This window comes from Pleuronectes platessa, chromosome 16 (assembly GCF_947347685.1).
Source record: "Pleuronectes platessa chromosome 16, fPlePla1.1, whole genome shotgun sequence".
NCBI lineage: Eukaryota > Metazoa > Chordata > Actinopteri > Pleuronectiformes > Pleuronectidae > Pleuronectes > Pleuronectes platessa.
In genome coordinates, this window is record NC_070641.1 from 11593509 (window position 1) to 11618868 (window position 25360).

The 25360-nt window shown below is 41.2% G+C and overlaps 3 protein-coding genes and 3 non-coding genes across 7 annotated transcripts; 5 read left to right on the forward strand and 1 right to left on the reverse strand.

The window, feature by feature from the left end:
• The first annotated feature begins 1138 nt into the window (after nt 1-1138).
• On the forward strand, nt 1139-16686 carry map3k14a (mitogen-activated protein kinase kinase kinase 14a). 2 transcript variants are annotated; one of them, XM_053442560.1, is made up of 16 exons: nt 1139-1306; nt 9837-10106; nt 10194-10266; nt 10363-10585; nt 10816-11202; nt 11296-11430; nt 11513-11642; nt 12446-12574; nt 14093-14197; nt 14298-14455; nt 14564-14714; nt 15079-15396; nt 15479-15588; nt 15809-15947; nt 16048-16148; nt 16246-16686. In XM_053442560.1, exons 2-16 carry the CDS (start codon nt 9851-9853, stop codon nt 16405-16407), a joined length of 2577 nt encoding a protein of 858 aa, XP_053298535.1. In that variant the 5' UTR covers nt 1139-1306; nt 9837-9850; the 3' UTR covers nt 16408-16686. The 2 variants fall into 2 exon arrangements, with proteins under 2 accessions (XP_053298535.1, XP_053298534.1); XM_053442559.1 differs by lacking the exon at nt 1139-1306 and adding an exon at nt 7334-7510.
• A 554-nt stretch (nt 16687-17240) lies between these two features.
• On the reverse strand, nt 17241-20976 carry LOC128457986 (apoptosis regulator BAX). The gene is made up of 6 exons (XM_053442561.1): nt 20774-20976; nt 19697-19745; nt 19443-19601; nt 19193-19328; nt 18968-19072; nt 17241-18860 (listed from the first exon to the last, which is right to left on the reverse strand). Exons 1-6 carry the CDS (start codon nt 20802-20804, stop codon nt 18762-18764), a joined length of 579 nt encoding a protein of 192 aa, XP_053298536.1. The 5' UTR covers nt 20805-20976; the 3' UTR covers nt 17241-18761.
• Nucleotides 20977-21088: 112 nt separating this feature from the next.
• Nucleotides 21089-23619, forward strand: rps11 (ribosomal protein S11). Its single transcript, XM_053442562.1, has 5 exons — nt 21089-21245; nt 21748-21888; nt 22106-22181; nt 22928-23057; nt 23426-23619. The coding sequence occupies exons 1-5, from the start codon at nt 21231-21233 to the stop codon at nt 23547-23549; spliced, it is 486 nt and encodes a 161-aa protein (XP_053298537.1). The 5' UTR covers nt 21089-21230; the 3' UTR covers nt 23550-23619.
• On the forward strand, nt 21955-22037 carry LOC128459352 (small nucleolar RNA SNORD35). The gene has a single exon (XR_008342144.1). It is a non-coding gene; the product is annotated as a small nucleolar RNA SNORD35 (small nucleolar RNA).
• LOC128459333 (small nucleolar RNA SNORD35) lies at nt 22375-22457 on the forward strand. Its single transcript, XR_008342127.1, has one exon. It is a non-coding gene; the product is annotated as a small nucleolar RNA SNORD35 (small nucleolar RNA).
• On the forward strand, nt 23265-23345 carry LOC128459334 (small nucleolar RNA SNORD35). Its single transcript, XR_008342128.1, has one exon. It is a non-coding gene; the product is annotated as a small nucleolar RNA SNORD35 (small nucleolar RNA).
• Nucleotides 23620-25360: the final 1741 nt, after the last annotated feature.

A 25360-nucleotide genomic window follows, 5' to 3' on the forward strand; every position in this document is an offset into this window, starting at 1 on the left:
GAATGATTAAAATTGAATACAGATATTTATTAATGTAATCTATATCATGACATTAGATTGCACATCAGATGGATAAGATAGTAAATGAAAATCTAAGAAATAATGTTTTTGCCTTAAGTCCATAGTTTATGACTCCATCTTGTGGCACTTTTGTGTCAATACAAGTAACCCTATTCAGATTGGGTATGCTCCATAGAATGGTAAAACTTTTGGCACAGTCTAACTTCAAGGAATCTTTTTTTACTGTTGGAAACAGGAATATGCATTATTTGATAAGTTTATCATCAATTTTTAATATCTATATCTAATTTTTTGGGGTTTGTATTTAGCTATGGTCCTTGTTAGGTTGCATTTTAACAAGCTACTTCATTTGTTTTTTATGTGTCTCATTAATTGACACCCTGAAACCTCGGATGAATAGGCCTTCATTATGGATAACTTTGAGACAGCCACCATAAATTATGTTCCTCATCCATATATAAAGTAATTACCCTCTTTAATAATCAATTGACTGCTCAGTGTAGCTATAGAAATTCAGAAAACAGTGAAAAATGCCAATCACTATTCCCTGAATCCCAATTTAACATTCACCAATCGTTTAAATTTTTCAGACCTACAGTCTAAAACCCATTGCAAACTGTCATGGGAAAATGGAAGAAAATCATTTTCACATTTGAATACCAGCAAATGTCTGGCATTTCTTTTTGCTTTAATTATTGAAAGATGGCAATCAATTAATCGTTAATCATAATTATCGGCCTCCTTTAATCAAGAAAGCTCTTTTCATCAACTATGGACTTGTTGTTTTTTTAAATTTCCAGGGGATTTAATGTAACCAGCTTTTTTATTTCTATTAATTACATTTTTATTTATCATATTATTATTATTAAAACTATTTATACACCTTATTTATCATATATAGCATGTATGCCATATATTGTTGTAAAACGTATACTGTAATAAAAAACAAACAAACAATTAAATAAATAAATCGCCACTTCCTGCTTTCTTTCTCCAGGAAGTGTTACAAACATTACAAATAGGCGCTTACAGGAAGTACTGAGGATTCTGCCTCAAAATAAAAGCACAACAGCCACTTCCAAAATAAATTTAGATAACATCACTTAGACTCCGAGCAGCAGTTAAAATATGTTGATGCCTTTCATCATTTCATCTTAGTCGATACGTGCGTAATTAAGGGATCAATATCGTTATTTTGAAATTCAACCGGAAGCCCTTCTCGCCAGCTAGACTGGGACTTGATTATCGCCATCGGCCGACGCCTTCTCTCAGAACTGGAAGCTCGGTGAGTACAAAACAAGCATAAAACATCAAATGAAGTCGTTGAACCGAGCGATCTGACTCAAGACTCGCATACTCTATCTCTACACATCTATTTCTTATTTTTAAATCTTTGACTTGTGAACGAGGAAGCAGAAACATCTCGGGCGACGCTTTGCGTGGAATGGCGGAAAAGTGTCGAGGGGGGAAGTTCAGACCTCAGTTCTCTGACAGTACAGTCAAGAAGAAGTTAACACGCGACTGGAGAGAGCAGGTTTATTTGTGCGGTTGTTGCAAATAAAATCGTCAGTAGAGAGATTTTGAGAGTCAGGCTGCTGTTACTGTAAATCTGGATAGGTCTGGATGTACAGGTCACCATTGCAAAACTGCACGTACGCCTCTTGAATCCAGATGTCTCTGATTAAAACAACTGTTGTTTTCCTGCTTGTAGTTTCCTCAGTCGTGCTTTTGTTCTTACAAAGAATCCTTATGATAGGATCTAGTTACATTAACCTTGAGGACAAAGTATCAGGCGTATCATAATCTAAAATAAACACAAGTGTGCAAACAACCAGGATGCACATTTAATACATAAGAAAAAACGAGTGGAAAAGTCTTGATTCATTAAAAATTCAAGTTTAAGTTACTAACTGGACCCAGGCGTTCCCACAAGAGCAGTTGTTATGTCATCGTCTGCTTAATGTCACGTTATCATCAGTTATTAACCCCTTCATTAAACCATTATAAGCTCAGGTCAGATGTAATTGTTTACCACAGGTTTATCATTGAAAGCGACTTCTGCTGCTTCTTTGCATGGCACATACAGCACATACCAGACCTGTGTTGGCCCAGACTCAAACTCCTGGTCTGCATTTACAGCTAAGCAGCTCTGGCCTGGGTCCATTCTTCATAGAGAAACATGTGGTGTCCTGTTAGTGCAGACGTCTTATTCCCTTTTCAGCTGCAAAAAGTTTACGTATGCTCTTGTGTGTGTGTGTGTGTGTGTGTGTGTGTGTGTGTGTGTGTGTGTGTGTGTGTGTGTGTGTGTGTGTGTGTGTGTGTGTGAATGTGTTAAAAATGAAGGTGGAAATGCATGTTTATACAAATTCTACAAATTATGTATGGTTAATTTGGGGTGGCATCGGCAACCTTATTTTCATCATACCATTATCATATTGGTTTCTGGATTCATTACGTCACCCTTTACTGTCAAAAAGCAATAAAAGCTGAAAGGAATCCCAGAGTTTCGGGTTGTCACACCTTCCAGACTGATGCGAAGACTGTAAATAAAGATGGACTGCTTATCTCTACTTCCTCCCAGGGTTCCCACGGTACCTGGAAACCATGGAAAACATGGAATTTATTTTTTCATTTTCCAGGTTTGGAAAAGTCATGGAAACTGAGCAAAAGTGAACACTTACATGGAAATTGAAACAGTTATCCTGGAAAATTGTATTGGATGATGTGTAAAATAGTAATAAAATGAAACTATTGAGCACAGAATTAAGATAAGTTTATAAAAACCCTTTACATGTGAACAGCTCTTACTGTAGATAGAAATGGATGATCCCATGTTGTAGAACATGCTCTTGGCATTCTATCTGGTGTATTGGATGTTGGAATTTGATGAGGCAACCTGGTGATATGGACTTTAAAAGTATAGTTTCGGATTGGTGGACTTCGGGAATAATAACCGAGAAACATTACTCGCGATCTGGATCTCAATAGAAGGGTCAAATACATGCATTTCCCAGCCAACACGGGAGCCTTGACATCTACAGTGAAACTTCTTATGCAAGTTTATCCTCAAATGTAAGAAGCTGTGTTTCAACTGTGTGATAAACCTGGGTTTATCAACGTTAGTTAGTAACCTGTGCAATCTTGCTAGCTAGCAAGCTGCAACTTGCTAGCTTCAGCTTACAGTAGAATTGTTGACGTAATTTTTACCTTGCTTTTAAAATACTAGAACTATGTTCGATCCCCATATGTATTTCACTCATTGACTTTTCCTAAAACCGTGTTATTCACCACATTTAGGGGAGTTTGTTTTGAATTTGGATTCATTAATGATGGTTAGCAAGCACATGCAGTGCAATCTTGCTAGCTTGCGTTGCTAGCTAACTACCAATACATTTTCACATTAGGCTGTGACATTACTTCTATACTAGTTGACATGACCAGTCTAGTCTTGATCAATTTTGTAACATTCATTCTTATATCTACTTTTAGCTATTTTGTGATTTTTCGTTTTTACTTTAAAAAAATGATACTACGAAATAGGAACATTTGGGGTGAGACATTTTTGAGGTTGCTGTACTGAGGAACCACAGGGGAACCAGCCTTATGTTTTTCCTTTTAGGTTCATTAGTTTGATTTACAAAAGCTTTTACAGAGTAAGGGTAGGCATATTACCTCTTCTACGTAAGACTCTTAATCTCAAATGTGTGATGCATTACAGGAGTTTGTGACAATGACATGCTGTAGATTCAGGATGAGGAAGAGAAGAGGGGAGAAGATGAAAGAGGAGGATACAAGAGTAGAGGATGACAGAGGAAAAGGGAGAAGAGTGGAGAGGAGTTGAGAAGAGTAGGAAGAGAAGACAGGAGCGGATACGAGAGGGGAGGTGTGGAGAGAAGAGGACAGGATAAGATAGGAGAGGAGTGGAAGAGAGAACAAATATCAATCCCAGTGCTTATGTGTCTCAAAGTTCCCGTTCAATAAATTGTTGGTCATCTACAGATTGTTGCATTATTTCATGCATTGATATATCAATAAGACATAATCTCTAAGCATTTACAATGTAGACTTGACTGGCACATCTTTTAAATCAAGTTAGTAGTCAGGTGTCCTAGGGGGTTGTGTTTGTGAGGGGAGGGGGGCGCGGAAAGCTTCAGGGGCCTATAGATCATTACTTAATATGGTACCTGGAAAATCAGGAGGTAGCATGGAATTTTTTTTCAAGGCAAGCGTGGGAACCCTGCCTCCCGCTGCTTGGATATGAAAGCTGCCATCTTGCACATTCAGAGCCAGAGTCTGCGCAGTACTGATTGAAGGAAGGTGCCGCTGTAATGAGGTCCCGCAAACACAGGGCTCGACCAATCACGAGTCAGGCTCAGCTGTCAATGATGATGTTTCACCCTTTTTTTATAGCATCAAGTAACAAATTAAAACCAGTCTTGCCAGAAGCATGGGCTCCTGAACATGTATCGGTGTGATAAGAACCAACTAAACTGACCGCAACCATCTTGCTCATGCCCCACTCACTAACATGGAGGAGGTGAGATTTAGGTCCTTTATTGCAGCCTTCCGACTTTATTTGTAAAGCACTTTAATACAAACACATGTAATAGTTTACAGAATACAAGCAATAAAAACAGTATCCCTACCCCTCCACCCCCCTCAATACATGCAGAGAGTAAAACAGTATTAACCGGAAATGAGGAAACACCAGCGTAAAGCTCATATTTGAAATGAGGAAACACCAAAAGCAGGCATGCAAATGAAGATAAAATAACGAAATGCCTAAAGAGAAGTGAAAAGGAGAAAAGACCATTGTAGTAAACATTGACGAGGAAAAGGGAAGTTAATGCAAACAGACAGTTATGACTGAATAGCACAAAGGGCACTTGAAGCTGTACATGCGAAGTGTGCATGTTTCCAAAACTCACTAGACGTGTCTCGTGTGGTGCATATTAGAACATTTTCTTGAGAGGCAGCCGGTGTTTTTGCTCAAGGAATGCTCGGCTTTTGTGTGTCAACTTCAGGTTCTGTCCCTTTTCACTTCTCTTACTAAAGGCTTTGGAATTTTATTAAACCGTGTGGGTGTACAGCCGGAGTTGGCTCATTATGGCCACCGACTGCATGGGGCGGTAAACTCAGAACTTCTCAGGAAAACTAGATCATTATTCATTAGTCCTGATTGTATTCGAGGCTCAATGTTATTGGGTGTTTACTCTCAGTTGCCAGGTAATTATTGGCTGTGCTGATGTAAACCAATGCAAAAGCCCTGTCATAACTTTCATCCCTTATCTCTGTGAAGCTCGTGGTGTTTGGTTTTTGTTGTCACTGTCAGAGCGGTGTTGGTTCATCTTGGTTTCACATTTGAAGGCGGTAGTTGGTGGTCATGTTCTATTGGTTTGTACTCGACCGTCAGAAAAGGATATACTAGTTTGATTATTCTATTATCTGTGTGTCAAACTTTCCCTGGTTACAGTTTCTCAAGGGATGAACTGTAAACGTAGCATTTGTCGGTTTGGGCTGTTGGTTGGTGAAAATGTGCAATTTGTAGATATTATCCTGGCCTTAGTGAATGTATTTGTTGATATTTTATAGATCAAACTTGGACTACATCTAATTTTTAAAGTTTTTGAATATAACCTTTATTTTCCAACTTAATCAATTGATGAGCAAAAAAACAACACATCACATTTTCCCAGTATCTTTGGTAATTTACCAATAGTCCAAAACACAAAGATATGTAATATACTGTCATAGCAGAAAACCAAAAAAACACAAATTTCAGAGGATTAAACCTAAAAAAAACACTTCAATGTGCCATGGAAATCATCCTAGTTGATCAATCAATTTATCAAGAGATGTTTTCAGGTGTTTATCACTATTTTAAAAATGCTGATGCATTGTGATCAGCCATGCTGACTGCTGCTAATTTCTACTTCTCATGTTGATTCAAAATCGCTGCTGCTGGACACGATATGATCAAGACTTTTTTCCCCTCAAAGCTCTGTCAACTTTTAGAATCAGTCTGTGCCTAATAAGAGAAGCATTATCAAATCCTAACCGGCTGTGACATTGTCTGCAGTGTAACATTGACATTGTTGCTATGACAATAAACATTTTGCTTATCACAAAGGAAGCAGTGAGCAACTTGTTTTTCATCTTTCTCGGTCATGGCTTATAGCAGAGCCTGTCGTGAGGCATTCAGAGGTTCCTGTTCTGTAGCAGTTTAAGGTTTTGCTGCAGAACATCAAAGCAAGTGAGACTGTTTCAGAAAGCTTCAAACACTTTCACCAAAGTCTCATGGTGGCAAATCTTCCATGAGAAGAACGTCATAACATCAGATATCACATTTTTTTGGACATATAAGTGGGTAGTTAGAGGTTTCATGGAAACTCTGTATTGTTGTTGTTAGTTTTGGTTAACATGACATAGTGGCTGCTGTGCATTTGTCTGACATGTGATTAGCCTTCACGCTCTTTAGCATGTCAGAGCCACAGACCGTACGAAAACAAGGACAACTTGGTGGCTGGCTTCAGTAGAGGTCCTTAATGGGACACTGACCAAGTTAAACAGTTAAAGTTCACATCAAATATATTTGCTCAAAAATGGTTTCTATCCAGCTAGGTAGTTGTTATCCCAACTAAAGTGTTAAGTTTGGTTTTAATTAGTTATTTGAGGCTACAAAAACTGGGTGAAATGTCCTGATTGACAGTTGAGACTGATTCAGTACTGGTTGAGCGTATGTTCAAACTCTGGCTCCAAATGACAGCGTTTATATCTGGGATATTTGAGCTTTTCTAGATAGTATGAGGGAGTGGATTGTCCAATCTTTATAAACAGTCTATGGTCAGAACCTATAGAAGGTCACCAAAATCCTAATGTTTCATTGAGTGTTGTGGGGTTGTGCACAGGAAATCCCTACTTGCTGTCTTTAGTAAGAATATACACAGAATAGTGTGAAAATCATGTAGGAGTTTTGGTTTAACAAGAGCTTTATAATCAATTATCCACCTTAAATTTGACTTTGAGCCGAGGCTGTAGTGATCATGTCCATCGGTTCTTCTAAACGTAAGAACATCAACATTATCTTAATGGGCGCGGGCTGCCGAAAGCTGACATTCAGGTTTTTTCACATTGCTCAGTTCACAGCAATCATCAAAAACAACCACCACATGCTATCCTTTTAATCTATTCTGAGGGAAGAGCTAGTGAGCCTGCCCTGGTGGAGGGACCGGAGGGAGGGGGGGAATATGGGGAAGTGGAGATGCATTTCCCATAAGTCATTGTCAGCCGGCTCCTCCCCCTTGTGTTGGCTGTCAGCCAGCATCACACAGCACAGAGAGCTGAGTTACAGGGACAGAGCCAACCTCTTGCTGGGAATCATACCATGAACGACGACGAAGACAAACAGAGCACCTAGTTTTGCTCATGTAGATGACAGGTTACTCAGAGAGAGAGGAGAGAGGATCGCGGCTCAGACTGGCATCGGGCGGTACGTCCACACGCAGCTCGGCCTCACACACACGTATCCACAGAGCTGTTTTTGTGTTTATTGCACAGGATCTTCTCTATTTCCTTTCCACGTAATTTCACTGGGGTGTGGTGTCAAACCGTGCTTTCACAGCACCAGTGCAGCGTCTTCAGAAGGAAGTTGAAATTGCTGGGCTCTAGATAATCTTGCAGTGCATTATGAGGTCGGCACACAAGTTAATGACGTTACGAAACTTAGACAGAGTTAGATGAAATTTGAGCACAGCCTGATGTTAGAACCAGGGTCATTTGCTTAAGGAGCCAATCGATTGCTTTATGGAAGATGTCAGGATTCATCCTCGTATGACCTCTGTAAAGAACTTTTTTTTTTTAATGTGCAGAAAGAGTCAAATGCTCTCCGTTTGTGCCTTTCGCACAGTATTTAATGCTTTACAGCAGTGTTGAGATGAAATCAGTGTGTCTGAGTGTCTTGATTTCACACTGATTCTTTGTTGATTATAACTTCAAAGGCAGGTAATAATGCAGATTTCTATTGGAAATTCAGTGCGGCCGTGGCTAACATGCAGCCTTTTACTTCTTCCTTCTGAAAGAGAGTAGGTGCCTTCGACATTTGGGGCTGCAACTGTCAAAACAAGGCCAGGGTTTGAGTTTCCTGTCTCATATGCTCACTGCAACACTTTCAAAGTTTCAGTTCAAGATCAAGTGATCATCATGCTCCTGCACTGACAGGGTCCAGCTGAATGTATTCATTTAAAAAAAAGAGCTGTAAACCAGCAGATTTATATGTACTCAGCAGCCACAGTACAAGTCATTGTTGCATATTTCTGTTCTTCCCAGAAGAGTAAAGATCTTGTGTGTTGAGCCTTGTGGTGCCTCTTCGAAATGAAAAAAGACACACTAAGAACTAAATTAAGAATCCTATAAAAGCAAGAAGACAAATTTAATTTAGTGGAGCTTTTAACTTGAAAAGGAGCTAAATATTTATATTTAGGTCACTCAGTGTCTCTCTTCTAGGCTCTACTATACTACTAACAGGAAGAAGTAATTTAATTTATGTTTCTCTATTGAGAACAGGCAGAGAAAATGTGATAGAGACACGTAATTGCAAAAATCTATTGGAAGTGTGCTTATTGGAGCAGACAAATGCCCTTTCTTTTTATTACAAATGGAAAAATATCACAAACTCGAGCCTGCAGTCATTAGTTGATCAATCCATTCAATAATGCATTAGATCCAATAAAATAACAAAGATGCTGGTTTCAGGTTTTCTGGTAATTTTCTTGTTGTTAAATGATAACAAACTCAGGCATTTGTCTCATCAAACACAATATATCTTCAGTTAAAGGGGCCAGATTGTGTAACAATCTGTAATTACTTGAAGGGGTCAGTAGAGACCCTCAAAGTATGAAAACAGTCACTCTGCAGACTTTTTCGCTCCGTCAATTTTAAGAAATATGTTATCGAAACGACTTGTTTCGTGCTTCCTCCCCTGTGTGATGTCATTCAAGGTCGCACTCGTCTCTCAGCCCCACCCAGCCAATACTAGTCCAGCCTCCGAACCCACCACCACCCCTCCACACCAAAGTCGACACGAAGCAGACATGTTGCTAAGCTAGCAGCTTGTTAGCTCCCACAACAAACAGCACTGAAGAAACAATGCAGCCTGGAGGGATGCGAGGAAGAGAATGTGTCCGTGCACATTCCTGCTAAGAATGTTACTGTTCAAGACCAGCGGTTACACTTTATTTCCTATGACATGCCGTGTCGGTAACGTCTACGTTACTTCGTATTGAAACTCCGTACTGTAACTCTGGACATTACTCCTACATTGCCTACAAAACTTGTACAAACAGCTGGGTTTACCAGAGAGATCGTCAATGCGCCAGAATGAGACCGGCGATAGGCCTGGTCATGTGTCACTCAAAGCGCAGTCAGCCAATCAGAGGAGGGCCTCAAGAGGCAGGTGAAAACAGCCTGTTCTGTCTGCATCTCCAGAGAGAGGCAGCAGAGCGGACATGGTAATACACATTGCAGCAGTTTTTTTTATTTAATCCACTGATATATCATTTTAGGGTACCAATACCTCAAATTAAATCCCATAAAGGTGTACAATATGTTTATTCTAATAGAGGCAGTATATTTGTGTTAATGGAAAAAATGACACCAAAGTTTCATAAAAGTACCACTCAAAGGTTCTAAGGATATACGATCAGTTATTATAGTAATTATTTATTGTTTGACGTCTCTATATATCCGTTAATAATAAAAAAAAAAATTGTGGGGAAAGCCCTAACTCACAAGTTGCGTTTGATCGCTTCACTTTCCAGATCCAGCCGATGAAATGGCGGTGAGGCAGAGGATTTTCAACTCGACGGCGCCGTTCTCCGGGTCCCCCCAAGCCGAGCTGAAGGGGTCTTACCCATCATGCTCAGCTGCTGACCAGGAGACCGAGGAGGAGGAAGAGGACGGGAAGGACAGCAAAATGGACTTCCCCCCACATCTAAGCCCTTTACTAAATAAAGTCTTAATGCATGGAACTGCAGAGCAAGTGGGCGAAATGCCATTGAAGACCTCAACCTTCATTGCACAGGCTGAATGTAAATATATATGTTTATTTAATTAATACAACACATCAAATAACTGTGCCTGGACAGGATTTAACATCGGCTCTCCGCTCTCCTCAGGTGAAACCCAGGACTCACAGGAGTTTATCCCATCTTGCACACGCTTTGTTCCCTCCCCCAACTGCTACTTCAGGTATGACGTGACATTGACAGCACTGCCACTTATTCAGTAAGTCATTAATCAATGCCGCGTGTAGGATTCATATTTTTCCTTTTTTGTTTGCATCAGTCTTTCCTCAGACCATAACAATGTGGCATGCCCAACAACAGCCTCCGTGCAGGAGCCGGGCAGCTCCTCAGAACAATTCAAATCCAGGAAAAAGACCAGGAAGAGACAGAAGCGTAAGGTGAAGAAAAGAGAGTCGGAGAAGAACAAGAAGCAGCTACGCAGACAGCGAACGCATTCTGGAGTCCCCGAACAGGAGAGTGGAAGTTCTCTGTTCCAGATTCGGGTGAGAAATTTGGTGGCTCTTCACATCTTGTTGAGAAAGCGTATCGTACTTTTGTTGTTTCCTTGTGAATCCTCTTCTAGGATTAATGGAAACATTCTTTGGCAGTCTGAGGCTCGACCTGCAGACATGCCCATACAAACATTAGCTTACCTGTGAGGTGGATCACTGAACAAATTCACATGACAATATAAAGAACATGTAGTATCATGGTTTTTGTTTGTCTCCTGTAGGAAGAGTCGTCTCTTGGAGGGAGAAGCAGCCTCAGTGGCTCCTGCTGCAGCAGCGTTGAAAGCTCAGTGGAGCAGGACAGAGGGCCTCCTCTCTACAGCCGAAAGATTTACAACACAGGCAACTCCGGCTGCTCTCCTCTGAACTGGAGGCCCCAGGTGTGCGGCTCCCTCTCCAGTCTCCGTTCCTTCGGGCAGGACTCTGACTCCCTCAGCAGCTGCGGAGACTGCTCGCTGGCCCTCGCTGGCCTCAGGGGCAGCGTCAGTCAGGGGGACCCATGCTATGCTGGGCCCTTTTTCAAAGCTGTGGAGAGGGATGCAAGAGAAGGAGAAGACGAGTTCTCTGCAGCCGATTCCATCGGCAACGAGGGAATAATCTTTTATAATGATGTACGTTGTGCTTTACTTCAGTTTACATCCGGTTTTCTGTCTGTTAAAAATGTAGCTCAACAAACTGATTTGTTTTTCCTCTTCCCCTGATAGAAAATTCAGCCTGTTGACTCCGAGTACAAGGAGGGGAGGGAGTTTGTCCTCACACATTTTATCAAGGAAGGTTCCTACGGTGAAGTTCACGGTGCTCAAGACGTCAACACAGGCTTCAGATTTGCTGTGAAAAAGGTAAAACAGAGCATAATCTTCTTTTAATTTTTTTCCTATTTTCTGTGAGTGATTAATCGTTTGTTCCATCGGTGTCTCGCAGATCACCTTGGAGAGGTTCAGCAGTGAGGAGGTCGGTGCGTGGAGTGCCCTCAGATCTCCTCGTGTGGTGGAGCTCTTCGGAGTGATCAGGGAGGGGACGAATGTTGTCCTCTTCATGGACCACAAATCTGGTAAACATGTCTTCCCTTTTATTGACAAGACACATTCTGACTTACCGCTGCTCCTCAGATAGAAATGAAAATATAAGAATCAGAATTAATAGTGGTGATAATAATAATAAACCTTATCTATATAGTTATTTTCAAAAACCAGGTTAAAGCCTTCACAGGAATAAAAACAACTAAATACATAGAAAAGTTGTAAGTTGAAACATGTTAATCTGGGAGACAATAGACAAAACATGTAATTGAAAGTAAAACATTTTTAACGACACAGTCACAGTTCTTGCCCTGGGTACTGAGAGTAACAGCTGGTCAGCAGATCGAAGTGTATGAGCAGGGGTATAAGGGATGAGTAGTCCAGCTAAGTAAAGTGGTGCAAGGCCATTCAATGACTTAAAACTAGGTATAGTAAAGGTAAAAACCACAGGCTGTTCTTGTAAGAACCCTAACTGCTGTGTTTTGAGTATAGAAAAAAGTTAAGCGTAAAAGCATGTGCACCAGGTGCAGCGTGAGGAGTCCAAGTGTCTAAGAAATACGGATGAGATTGATGTCAAGGAAGTGGGTGGTTCTGGGAGGCTTGAAATGTTGAGCCTCCTTGAAGCCAAATCACACCAAACGTCTGTAACGGGAGATTCCTGCTTGATAAACAACCTCATACTTTTTTCCCCCTTTGTCATCAAAGTCAGTCTCTGGCTGAAACTCTTCTCCATGGGTCATGATAGCAGGAGGATGAGTTGAATCGGATGCTGTGTATTGGGAAATATTAACAACATCTCGCCTTTCTCTTGCTCTGACCTTATCTGTGGCTCCAGGCTCTCTGGGCCAGCTGATCGCAGAGCGTGGCCGGCTGCCAGAGGATTTAAGTCTCCACTACCACTCACAAGTCTTAACAGCACTGGAGTACTTGGTGAAGAAAAAAGTGGTGCACCTCGACATTAAAGGTATGTTGTGTGTACAAATGCGTACAAATGTTCACATATCATCTGACAAACATAAATAGTGATGCCATAGTGAAACTAGAATGGCACTCAGTAGAGCGCTTACCTCCGCCAGGGCCCAACAGTCCCCTTAAATTGAATTAAGCTGAATCAAACTTAACACATTCATCATTTCCCTAAATGTGCCCGATTTTTCCATGAAGTCTTCCCCTGGAAATCAGTGAAATGTTGAAATACACTTTATCTCTTTAACTCACAATGTTAAAGAAAAAAAATCCTGGACCTAATCTGCATCCACAACCAAATTTTAATGGGTTGCCTCACTTTCCACATCCATGTGTGGAAAACTGTTCACTTGTTTTTGTGTTATCCTCATTACAAACAAACAAACAGACAGAGGAGAAAACATAACCCCCTTGACTGGGAAATTATGATTAGATCTTTTGAAGGTTTATGTTATACATCTACATTTTCCCTTAAAACGTGGGGAAACTAAATCTGTATCTCTTTATTGTCTCCATAATAACATCCCCATGTCCTTTAAGACATTACCACTAAAGTAACAACAATGATTAAACAAAGAAACAGATATCCTCACATAAACATTTTCCATCTTAGTAGTAACACAAACACAAACTGAGAAAAACAAAGTTCTTGCGGTTCCCAGTAAAAGATGGAAACACGCAGAGAGACTAAGTCAGATGCCTTATTAGTTCTCATCAAGAGGATTTTGTGTCTTTATGCAGCTGTTGTGTGGAACACAAGTGTCCCACAGTCTAGATTTGATCTTCGGCACCTGTGTTGTGAAACCAGACAACCACAGAGAGAGAGAAAAAAAATGTCGAGCTGGGAATTTCCCACAGTGTGACTCACTGCTCTTTAGAAATGGCGCATGTGCACAGAATCAGGAGAGCAAGAAAAAAAAAAGGAGAAACGAAACAGGGGAGGTGGGGGCGTGAGACAAGGCGCCGGAAGAAGTTAGAAAGAGAGAACGACGGGCAAAAGAGGACAGGGGATGAAAAATGAATGATTGAAATAAAAAAAGAAGGAAAGAGAAACTAAAAAAGGAAACTGTGTAAGAGGATACACAGAGAAAAGCCTGAGCGGAAGGTTAAAAAACATCATTGTGCTGTTGCAGCTCAGGCGCCCCCTGGTGTCTGTAAGGCCACAGGAAAAACAAGGCAGTGACAAGAAATGGCTTTTATCTGCTGCCTGTTTATTAGTTTCCACATTCATTCCACATTAGGGTTTTCTCCAGCAGCTGTACTCCGGTGACTTCATATTTCCCCTCCACTTCGCTCCTTTGTCTGTGGGCTGTTTCATGTTTGCGCAGCTGCACTGTTTCTAATTATGTCGTCCGTGCTGTCAACTGCACAAGTTATGGAAAAAAGTGCCACTGCAAGCGCCGAGCGGTGTCGAGATCAGTCCAGTCATTTCAAGTCGGTTTATTTAAAGAGCACATTTGAAAACAACCTGCGTGCTCCAAGCAGATTAATGCAGCGGATCATTGTCTCGCCACAGCTGACAACGTGCTGCTGTCGGACGATGGTACCGAGACCTTCCTGTGCGACTTCGGACACGCGGAGAGAATCGACAGTCAGGGACAGAGCCTCTGTGGGTCGAAAGGTAAATACCTCGGAACTTCAGCCATTCAGTCAAGCAGGTGTGTAATGTATCCACTTCGGCGTCTTAATCCACTGTTTTCCCCCAATGTAATTCGATGCAGATCTGAAGGGCACCGTGACCCACATGGCCCCTGAGATTGTTAAAGTGGAACCCCGCGGAGCCAAAGCAGATGTGTGGAGCAGCTGCTGTGTGTTACTGCACATGCTCAACGGGTGTCAACCCTGGACAAGATACTACACCTGTGTACTGTTTCTGAAGGTAGCTTTCACAGCCACACGCAGCTGCTTCATCCCAGGTGTTTCTTATATTAGTCGCCTCTATTCCCATCAAACCTTTGACCCGGGCCACTGTTTTATGACGTTACAGATTGCTAATGAGCCACCGCCTCTGAGAGAGATCCCACCCGACTGTAGCCCTCTCACGGCTGACGTTCTGAAGGCGGGACTCCAGAAGGATCCGGTAAAGAGGGCGTCAGCCTTTGACCTGAGAGAGAAAACTGACAGAGCTCTGAAAGAAGGTAATGACACTTGAACTCCAATGGTGCATAATCCTAGACTAAAGGTTTAGTTGCAGAAGGATAACAAGGCAATAATATCATATCTTTTAATCGATTGAGAAAACAATGATTTGGGATTAAATTAATATAACCTGTGCATTATATGCTTGTCGAATGAAAGCCTTGGTATTGTACCCATACCTGTTCTTATCAAGTCACTTAGCAAGTGACAAATAAACCTACAGTAAAGGTTTGGTTTCAGAAGGACAACAAAGAGAAAACAATACATTCTGAATATATTGGTTTCTGGGCTTTCTATAATAATGATGTCGTTGAACGCGTCAGTAAGTTAATGAGTTAATGTGATGTGTTTTTGTGACTGCAGTTGGAGGACTCACCAGCCCAGTGAATGGACCCTACACCGAGCCCCTGTACATCGACAACAAACCCCCTGTCTCCCTGCCACTCGTTAGTATAAATGTTGACCATGACGAGGTGGAGGAACATCGAGAGACTGTCCAGAACGTAGTCACAACAGGGAGGAAGATGAAGGAACTTGATGAGGAAGAAGAGGAGGCTGATGAAGATGAGTTAAAGCCAGGCTTGCAATGCTCTCCACGATCACTGATCTACGAGCCGAACCACAAGAGGAGCAACAAGTTAACCACAGTGTCTGAACTCGAGCTTCGTAAACTGGAGCGAGGTGAGGTTCCTTTCGGTTGGCTGCGTCTCTTGCCCACTAGTCTTGTGTTTATTTGAAACCCTGCTCATGGTTTTCTCTTTAGATTTCTACCTGAGCAGTCTGTCCCAGCCTCAGTCTGCCGAGATGCAGGTGCAGCTCTTGTCTTGTCTAAGCAGTGACGCTTATTCAAACTGGGAACCTTGGGACAAAAAGGTAACGCAACCAGCATATAGTGAACAGTTTGCAGATGATTATCTGAGTTGTCATTATCTTGCTACACATAACAACTAAATTATGTGTAAATTAACGTATAATTACTCTAAAGTTTGGGGCCATGTTAACAAAGACTTTCTTAAGTGTTCATCCATTTGGTGACAGTATTAACACAGACTGAACTTTTGGCTTGTGCTCCTCTTTTTTTAACGTATCCCAGGACTCTGGCCGCTGGTCCCTGAGCCCGGGAGACGACTTCAGCTCTGGTGTCTTCTCCTATAACAGTCAGCCAGATGTGCAGGTCTTCAGTTTGGATTTGCTGGGCAACACCCACCTGCCACCACCCTGTTGCTTTGAAGGCGAGATCCTAAAACATGAGCAATTCTCTTGTTTTATTTGTAAAATGTGATATAATTGTCCCCTTACATCATGTGTCTCTCTGCTTTGTGAATGGCTCAGGGGTGGACGTCTGCATTAGAGACTTCAACAAGAGAAGCATCCGGATCAGAGAGACACGCCGGGTGAAGGTGGGCCACATCGCCACAGGAATTAGTGATCAGGTGAGGACTAAGAACATAACCCTCTGTATGTCGGTCCGTTTCAGTCTTTGTCAAGGAAAAAGTTACACATGTTGGAATCCTTGTTTTTCTGTTTTAGATCTCTGCGAGAGTTTTCACTCTGGAGACCCAGGAGGGGCAGCAGGTCGCTCACGACGAGGAGGTGCATGAGTCCGGTCTGGAGCTCTGCTGCGTTCCCGCTCCTGACTTCAGCACCATCTGGACGTGGAGGATCAGAGACGGAGTGCTGGAGTCTAGATAACTCCCTCCCCCGATCGGCCACAGTGTCATCATATCTCAGTCACATCGCCTTGTGTTGAATTACTTTTAACATGTGCCCTTTTTTAGTCTTGTGGTACAAGGACATAACGTCCGTGTGAACAAAAATCCGACTGAACTGCCTCATGATTCGAAGCCATAATGTGCGTTGTAGCTTTTTGTCTTTTCTGTATCGAAGCGCTGAGAATACTGTGATGTTTACATGTTGCTTGTTTCTATAACACGTTTACATGGAGTCAATAAACAGTACATTGACCTATGATACATTATTGATCTAACTCATTCATGTGACATTTCCTGTTGTATTCTAATGACTATATCTGGGATTCATTTGGTAAAACCAGCAATAACATTGTGACCTTTGCAATTTGCTCCCTGTTTTAAGAGGCTTAGAATGTTTCTTGGAAATTATTGTAAAAACTGGATTTCCATGAAATTTACAATGAGTGATCACTACCATGGGTTGAATCTGGTCTTCTACCACAATTATCGAGCCAAACCTACAAGTGCAGAACTAAATCTTATGAGCTTTTTCTGTGTAATTTCTCAGAAAACATTCCACATCACCCTATCTCCGTGCTCCACAAATACTTTCCTCCCATGCTATCTATAGGCCAGAACATCTCACAAAATATCACAGAAGATGCACTAATTAACATTCCCAGGAGTAAACTTTTCATATAAATAATAATGACCGATCTTCTAAAATCCTTCCTCGAGGTAAGTTCATGTTTATGCCCAGACATCGTTAAAGTATATAAATGTGAGATTTTTTTTTCGTGGTGCTGCTGTGAGCCTCTTGATCATCATCGACAGTAAGAGTTAAAAGATTTATTTTCAGTATTGTAACATACGTCACTGCAAAAAGATTATCAGGGAGACTTTAAACTAATTTCAGCGTTTACAAACGTGATAGAAAAACGTGAAAATTTGAGATTATCAAAATTGATTCCAGAGATTAGAAAAAAAAGAAAACACCAAGGCACTGACAAACAAGAATAATGTATAAAAAGCCTGTTGCTATGTCGAGAAGATTGGAGATCTAAGAACTCAGATAACAATACAGTACTCTGAATATGTATAAAGTGAGGTAAGTATCTATGAGCGATCCAGTGCTTTCTGTGGCTGCAGTGCAACGTCTTCCATTGAGTTCATGAAACATCCGTTCATGAGGCATGGATATAGAATTTCATCTTACTGGGAGACAGTCATCACAACACTGGTTGAAATGGCCTTAGACAATAGGTAACACAGTAGGAATTGAATTGTCACAATGTAATATCCCTTTTGTTGTGGTACTTTTCTTATTCACTGAAATAAGGCTAGGCTGTGCCTTCACTGGTAGAAATGGGGGAAACTATTCAAGGTTGTTTCAACCCAATTGTCTCCTCCTCCAAGGAGGTTATGTTTTAACTCCTGTCTGCAGGATTATTCAAAAACTATTGAACAGGTTTCCACTGAACCTGATGGAAGGGTGAGACATTGGCAAAGAAAGAACTGATTACATTTTAGCGAGGATCCAGACAACGGGGCGAATCCAGGATTATTCACCAATATCTGAGGAAAATTCATTGATCTTGAGGGGGAAAAAAAATCAAGCATAGTTGGGATTATATAACATATTTTGCAATTTGGTGTTGCTATATATAATTAACAATTATCAATGGGGGAGGTATCTGATGGTTGTTTGCAAAAATATCTCATTGTCTTGATTGGAATGCGACCGCCATCTAACACTTTCATTGCCAGCAGATCACTACAGATTTACACCAGTAAACACTCAAAAATACATGAGAAGATTGGCAGGACTCAGAAGCTACAGACACTATGAGGAATGAGATGGATGGAGAGAGCTGGATTATCAGAAAAGCAAGTTGAACGGAACAAAAATAAAACCATGAAAAATAATGGAGAAAGGAAAATCCTTTGATTATTGAGAAAATTTCAGACCATATAACTGTTCGGTCAGGACACAGAATGCAGTGACTTTTCATCTATGTACCAAATAAAAAATAAATTACCTAAAATCGCATTCCCTGTTTAGGTCTGACAAACTCTCCACCCACCACATTTTGTGCATGTGATTATGCCGAGCTCACTTCCTCAGTGGCATAGGAATCATGGGTAAGAGACTGCTTTAAGTCAAACTCAAAGACATCCTTAGACATGAAAGGGCGGCAGAGATGGTTCTCCGTGTCCAACAGGTTATTCCTGTACAGCTCTGCCAACATTTCCTTCTGTGGTCATTCCAATGTTCTTTTGTGTTTTTGTTCCTGTCCACATTTCCCAAAGTCGTAGTCCCCCCTGTCTTTCTCCCGTCTGCTCTCCATATACACCTCACATCTTTCGAAGGACCAGAGCAGTGGCGAGAACCCCAGCCAAGAAAACTCCCACCGTCTGCCATGTAGGAGTGCCAAAGTGGGAACCAATACCTTCCTGAAAAAAGAAAAGATTATTAACACCCATGAATATTAACAAATGTCTCATGAGGAATCAAGCGCAATAGATCAAATACCAATCAATGATGAGTTGGAGCTGCTTACCCAGCCACCTTGCTCCCTGATCCAGTTGATCACATTTTCACGGAGGTAATCCGTGGTCCAGCTGATGATGGTTCTAATGACATCTGGAACTTGGTTCACAACAGCCTGACACAGGTGTGAAGGGAAAAGGCTTTGTTATTCAATCATGTTTTCATATAACAGATGCGTCTCAATTTATTTTGTTTTCATAAATAAAGTGAGACACAACTCAGCTACCGCACTTACTTTCATGACAAGTCGACAGGCAAAGTAGAAGAGTGCGACCACCCTGCCCCAGTTGAATTTTCCATCCGAAAAGATCTCGATGGCAACTTTCAGAAATATTTCTTTGGTGGGACTGAGTGCAGAGCTATTTATCATACTAGAAAAGACAACATTAAGCCATTAGGACAGGTTAATTATGCAGTTGTAAATGGTAAAACATTGCAATTCATAATATTTTATTCCTGAACAGATGCACAGACAGGGAGCCTACTTGTTGAGCTCTACATTTCCATCCAGCTCGTCTCCGATCTGCTGCAGACACATGGCGAGCTTCTTGTGTCTGGGGTCACACAGCTCTCCTCCACCCAGCTGTGCCCTGGTCACTGAAGTCTGGCCGTCTCTCTGTCTCTGAACCCGCTGGTAAATGAAACTAGATAAGGGGAAGACAGATACACACGCATATGTATGATTTGACCTTTTGCCTCGGTTAGTAAATAGAAGGTAGGATGTGCAGGATATACTTACTCCTTGAGCAATTCAGTTCCCACTTCCAGAGTTCGATCTTTGGCAATTCCTGTGAAAACGAAAGGTCAGTGTTAAGTCATACAACCACAGTCACATCACTGCATACTAAACAGCGATAGAGAGATATTAATTTATAGTTATAGAATAAACCTGTTGAGATGTGTCATCGCAACAGTGGGCGCAAACTCCAACAGTGATATGGAACACAACAGTAACAAAAGAAACAACCAACAGGAAACAAATTAAGGAGAGAAAGAACAAAAGTTACAACCCTTGCCTTGACATAATCAAAAGAGGAAAAAGTATCCATCAATAACTAAATACAGAATAAAGGAAATAGAAGAAATCATGGAACAGTAACGCTTTTAAACATTGTAAATAAGCTAAATGAAAACGGGTATTAAAAAGCTTAGGAAAAGTATCTTTCGAACATCATATGTCAAACTGGAGCGATACAAAATCATCAACACCAAATGTTACCTTCTTTCAAGACATGATCAATGTGAGGAATTAGAGAACTGCATGTTTATGATCAGTGTGGTTTGTGAGTTCACTTAATGATCAGCCACGTTAAAACAATAATTATAAATATAAGGAAATCGTGTTCACCATTTAACCATTCATATATAGCGCTACTTTTTGTTTGTATGCAATATAACTGTATGCAAACATGCGCAGCAAATACCCACAGTGCTGCTTCTTGGCTAAATGAATTAGCTTCTGTTAATTGGCCCAAGTTAGACTGAACCGTGGCCATGACGTTCGCGATGTGCCGAGCCCGAGACACGCCGACATGTCCTAAGCAGACGAGAAGCCTGTTGATGTCTATGTTTCACTTTCCTTCACACATATCTGCTAACTCACTGTTGTGGCTAATCAAGCTAACGCGGCGTTGTCGTGTTAGCTAACCTCGAGCTAACCTGAGTTCAGCTGATGTAAGCGCTAGCAAGCAAACAAGCTACGGCCACAGAACACGAGTAACTCGACCGGCCGCCACATTGTCTCCGTGCAGCGAACTATCGGCGACGCTGTCACAGTCACTTTTAATGTTAAAACGTTGCCGATGTTGGCTCGTACCATGGTCGTCTCCTCCTGGATGAGATGCCATCTTGTCGTCTGTTTAGATCTTGTATTGGAGTTCGTCCCTCTGCTTCCGTACAGTCACGTGACAACGTTTTATTTTTGTTTGTTTGTTAGATCTACGAGTCTCCACCGAGGCTGATGGGATTGACGTGTGTGTCCGCAGCGCTGCATCCACAACAAGGGCGGGGAAGTTCCCTGTCGCCGTTTTTTTGTAGATCTGCTCAGTGTAGTCGAGGGAGTTCGGAGACTTACAAATAAAAGACAAATAATTTAAAAAACTTTTTTATCTAATATAAATCTGACGTGGACCAGTTAAATAAGTTTGTGGAGCAATTTTATAAATTGTCTGGATCATTTTTATATCCTCGCCGTTTGACGTCACTTCCCGTGCCTCGTGGTCTTCCGCCCGTCGCGCGCATGCAAAGGCCTCTTTACAACTCGGCAGGCAAAGATGGCGGATGTACAAGTAGGTCCGGGAAAGCGGCATGCTGGCTTTTAATCGAAATAAACACGTTTTAATCAAGTTAAAACTCAGGCTATCTTAAGAACATGTATTTTTTAGGTGTTTAAACACGACCTTCTGTAAATTTTAACCACATTTAAGCTTGAATAGACGATATTTGTTGGTGCCGAGCTGCATACCCGCGTGTAACGATGAGCTAGCTTGGGGTGTTAGCTTCACTAGCCTAGCCCGCTCCTGTTAACCCTTCCAGTTGACTCCAGCTTTGTGTATTTTATACTCTGGTGGCAACGACTTTTGCCTGATTGTTAACTCGTCGTTTACCTGACAATGTGTCAAATCGGCAAATGTAATCCTTCGTAAGAGGAAGTGAGTTTTTAATGAGTTAACGAGGCAGGCCGATGGTTTGTGAAACGAGCCGCTCTGTGCATGAGGAGCCGGGGAGCAAGAGTTGAGATTTCCTTGGTGTTTCTGGATCCGACTAACCTTGATTTGTGTTTCTCCGCAGACCGAGAAAGCTTATCAGAAGCAGCCCACCATCTTCCAGAACAAGAAGCGTGTTCTGGTCGCAGATGGTGGCAAGGAGGCCAAGGAGAAGCTCCCTCGCTACCACAAGAGCGTCGGACTGGGCTTCAAGACCCCAAGAGAGGTACCGCATCGTTGTCCAGAACGTTCCTCATAGCATTATACTGCAGTTAAGTTGTTTAATGTTTGCTGCAAGTGATGTTTTCTCACGATGGTCTTCCAAGCCCTCTGGGTGTTGACGACATCGCCTTATGGCAAAACTGATGCACTTGGTTAAGACTTTATTTTTAATTTCTTGAAATATTCAGAGTGATCATTCTAATTCTCTTTGTTTTCTTTAGGCTATTGATGGCACTTACATTGACAAGAAATGCCCCTTCACTGGAAATGTCTCCATCCGTGGTCGTATCCTCTCTGGTCAGTTCAATACTCATCACAATCTTCAACACTGGCCTAATGGTCCTGGTTTGGTTTGCTATAGTATCGTCTGGTATGAGAATATAAAAGTGGTTATTTTTTTGACGATTTTTGATCAGTGAAGCAATCCAAGCCAGAACCAGCTGGCTAACTTAATATAAACTGCTAATTATAGGTATTTGTATCACTGTCCTACAAATGATGTTTTCTCACGATGGTCTTCCAAGCCCTCTGGGTTGTGACGATATCGCCTTATGGCAACACTGATGTATTCTAGTGACAGTATACTGAAGCTAAAGGTTCAGTGTGTAAGATTTAAGTGAAAGGGTATCTATTGGCAGAAATTTAATATGAAATAAACCATAGCGATGTTTTCACTAGTGTTTCATTTAAATTGTACAAATGGTTGTTTTCTTAACTCTCGACTGGGCCCTTTTTATATTTAAATCTAAAATTACAACAGGGGTCTGTCTTCTCTACGGAGGCTGCCTTGTTTTTTACAGAAGCCCATACTAGACAAACTAAACACCTTTTTGAGTTTATGACAACCTACCACAGCTTCTCTTCATGTTTTGAAGGGTGAAGAGAGGTTTTGAGCTGCAACATGCAACTTCACCACTAGATGTCAGTAAATATGACACACTGAACCTTTAATAATAGAGGTATGAGTCGTTTCCCATTACTACTTTTGTTTGATCTGTCTTGGGGGAGGCTGTTAAACACAACTCTAATGCCTCTTTTCAAAGGTGTAGTGACCAAAATGAAGATGCAGAGGACCATTGTTATCAGACGAGACTACCTGCATTACATCCGCAAGTACAACCGATTTGAGAAGAGGCACAAGAACCTCTCTGTCCATCTGTCACCTTGCTTCAGGTATGCCACCTCTCACATGTGATCAATTACAGATCGTTATTGAAATGGTATAGTAATGATTTCCCTCAGCCAAATTTTTATCTGACTTAATTTTGTATAACTTTATCGAAAGGTGTAAAGTTGACTTACTCCTTGAAGAGCTGTTTATATTTCCTGCAGCTCAGAAGTAAATCAATGTAGTCAGTTCGTTCAATGATACAATTTAGCTGCAAATGATGTTTTCTCACGATGGTCTTCTAAGCTCACGCTCTGATGATACTTGCCTTTGGCAAACACTGATGCAGCTTAGCTAAATCTTATTCTGCTCGACTCTGGACAGATAAACCTCAACTGCCTGTTAATGTCTGGATTGTTTTTCGTTTCTGCAGAGACGTCTCAGTCGGAGACAACGTCACCGTCGGAGAGTGCCGACCACTCAGCAAGACCGTGAGATTCAACGTCCTCAAAGTGACCAAGGCTGCTGGAGCCAAGAAGCAGTTCCAGAAGTTTTAGGCGTGACTATGAACAGGAAAGCTGCTGTTGGCTAACTTGTCTCATTGTCAAATAAAGAACCTTGTTTAAATGGCCTGTCATTACTGTTTATTTCTGTTTTTTTTAAATGTTCAACTAAATAATATATTGACATACTCTGACCTCCCGTTTTTATTCAGTGTTTGGCTGGTGCTTAAGAAACAGATGTGATGTTACAATGTAGATTACAGGTTCATGTGTAGTAAGAATTATAAAGGGCCTCATCAATTTAATCCTAGACGATAAAGGAAATCCTCAAATCTGCTCTTAGGTTGGAGTGAATGAGAACTTTTATTGTAGTGGGCACTTGAGGGACTTTATTCAAAATTCTGTTGCTTGAATTCAGTACTACAGGATGAGTATACTTACAGGCTATCTACATGTGTTAAAGTAGAAATGTTTAGTTTTTATTTACTCAGAAGAAATTTATCTCTTGGTGGCTTAACAATATCCAAGAACAATAGAGTGGATGTGTTTTAATGGTTTCTATAAAACAGTCATTTGTGTATATTCTGACAAGAGCCAGGTGATATTTATAATGGGCTGAAAATGAGCCTCTTTTGCCACAAATACAGAGCATAGTGTTTGTTAGTTTACATAGTGAAGAAAAACAGACCCTGTGTGCGTCTGTGGGTACGAATCAGAAAGAAATAGAAAATATATTATCTATGATTAAAGTCAAAACAAACACCAGTGAGGAAGTACTTGGTTGAAAATATGTGCAATTCACAAGTGATTAAGAACTGCTCATTCAATTCATTGTGATAAACATTTAACATTTTAAAAAGAATATATAAAGAATAACAGGTGGCGTGTGGGAATATTATGGAGGAACCAGGTGCACATACAGGTGCATCTCAATAAATTAGAATATCATGGAAAAGTTCATTCATTTCGATATTAGAATTCAAAAAGTGAAATTCATTATATAGATTCATTACACACACTGAAATATTTCAAGCGTTTATTTCTTTTAATTTGACGATTATGGCTTACAGCTAATGGAAACCCCAAATTCAGTATCTCAGAAAATTAGAATATTACACCAGACAAATAAAACATTTATATATATATATATATATATATATGTATATATATATATATATATATATGTATATATATATATATATATATATATACACAATACTTGGTCGGGCCCCTCTTGCATGAATCCCTGCATCAATGCAGGGTGGCATGGAGGCGATCAGCCAGTGGCACTGCTGAGGTGTCATGGAAGCCCAGGTTGATTCTGGTGTCTCTCATCTTCCTCATGACAATAACCCATAGATTCTCCATGGTGTTCAGGTCCGGCGAGTTTGCTGGCCAATCAAGCACAGTGATACCATGGTCATTAAACCAGGTATTGGTACTTTTGGCAGTGTGGGCCGGTGCCAAGTCCTGCTGGAAAATGAAATCAGCATCTCCATAAACCTTTACAGAGGAAGGTAGAATGAAGTGCTCTGAAATATCCTGGTAGATGGCTGCGTTGACTTTGGACTTGATTAAACACAGTGGACCAACACCAGCAGATGACGAGGCTCCCCAAATCATCACTCCTCCTCCTTCTTCACGGAGCGGTCTGGACAGCGAGCCAAGATAACCCGTGAGCCGAGCTCCAGACTACGGCTCGGAGCCGAGACACTGGCCAGAGAAGAAAACACTTGGAATACGTTGCTTGTTTGGTGTGCACGTGTGTGTGCGATGAATCGTGGGTAACGTAGTGCGAAGTCGAGTTACTTGGTTCAGGTTAGGCTACATCGTGGACATTTCACGGGCACTGAGCAACTACATTG

What these genes read in the sequence shown, in the direction of transcription:
- map3k14a (XM_053442559.1), top strand. Translation starts at nt 7,453, where the DNA reads ATGACAGGTTACTCAGAGAGAGAGGAGAGAGGATCGCGGCTCAGACTG. An exon ending in GCTCAGACTGGCATCGGGCG is followed by an intron (nt 7,511 to 9,836) that starts GTACGTCCACAC and finishes TTCACTTTCCAG; the next exon opens with ATCCAGCCGATGAAATGGCG. An exon ending in GCTTCGTAAACTGGAGCGAG is followed by an intron (nt 15,397 to 15,478) that starts GTGAGGTTCCTT and finishes TTTTCTCTTTAG; the next exon opens with ATTTCTACCTGAGCAGTCTG.
- LOC128457986 (XM_053442561.1), bottom strand. Translation starts at nt 20,804, where the DNA reads ATGGCATCTCATCCAGGAGGAGACGACCATG. An exon ending in GGAACTGAATTGCTCAAGGA is followed by an intron (nt 19,602 to 19,696) that starts GTAAGTATATCC and finishes CCCCTTATCTAG; the next exon opens with TTTCATTTACCAGCGGGTTC. An exon ending in GGAAATGTAGAGCTCAACAA is followed by an intron (nt 19,329 to 19,442) that starts GTAGGCTCCCTG and finishes TGTCTTTTCTAG; the next exon opens with TATGATAAATAGCTCTGCAC.
- rps11 (XM_053442562.1), top strand. An exon ending in GCTTCAAGACCCCAAGAGAG is followed by an intron (nt 21,889 to 22,105) that starts GTACCGCATCGT and finishes TGTTTTCTTTAG; the next exon opens with GCTATTGATGGCACTTACAT. An exon ending in CCGTGGTCGTATCCTCTCTG is followed by an intron (nt 22,182 to 22,927) that starts GTCAGTTCAATA and finishes CTCTTTTCAAAG; the next exon opens with GTGTAGTGACCAAAATGAAG.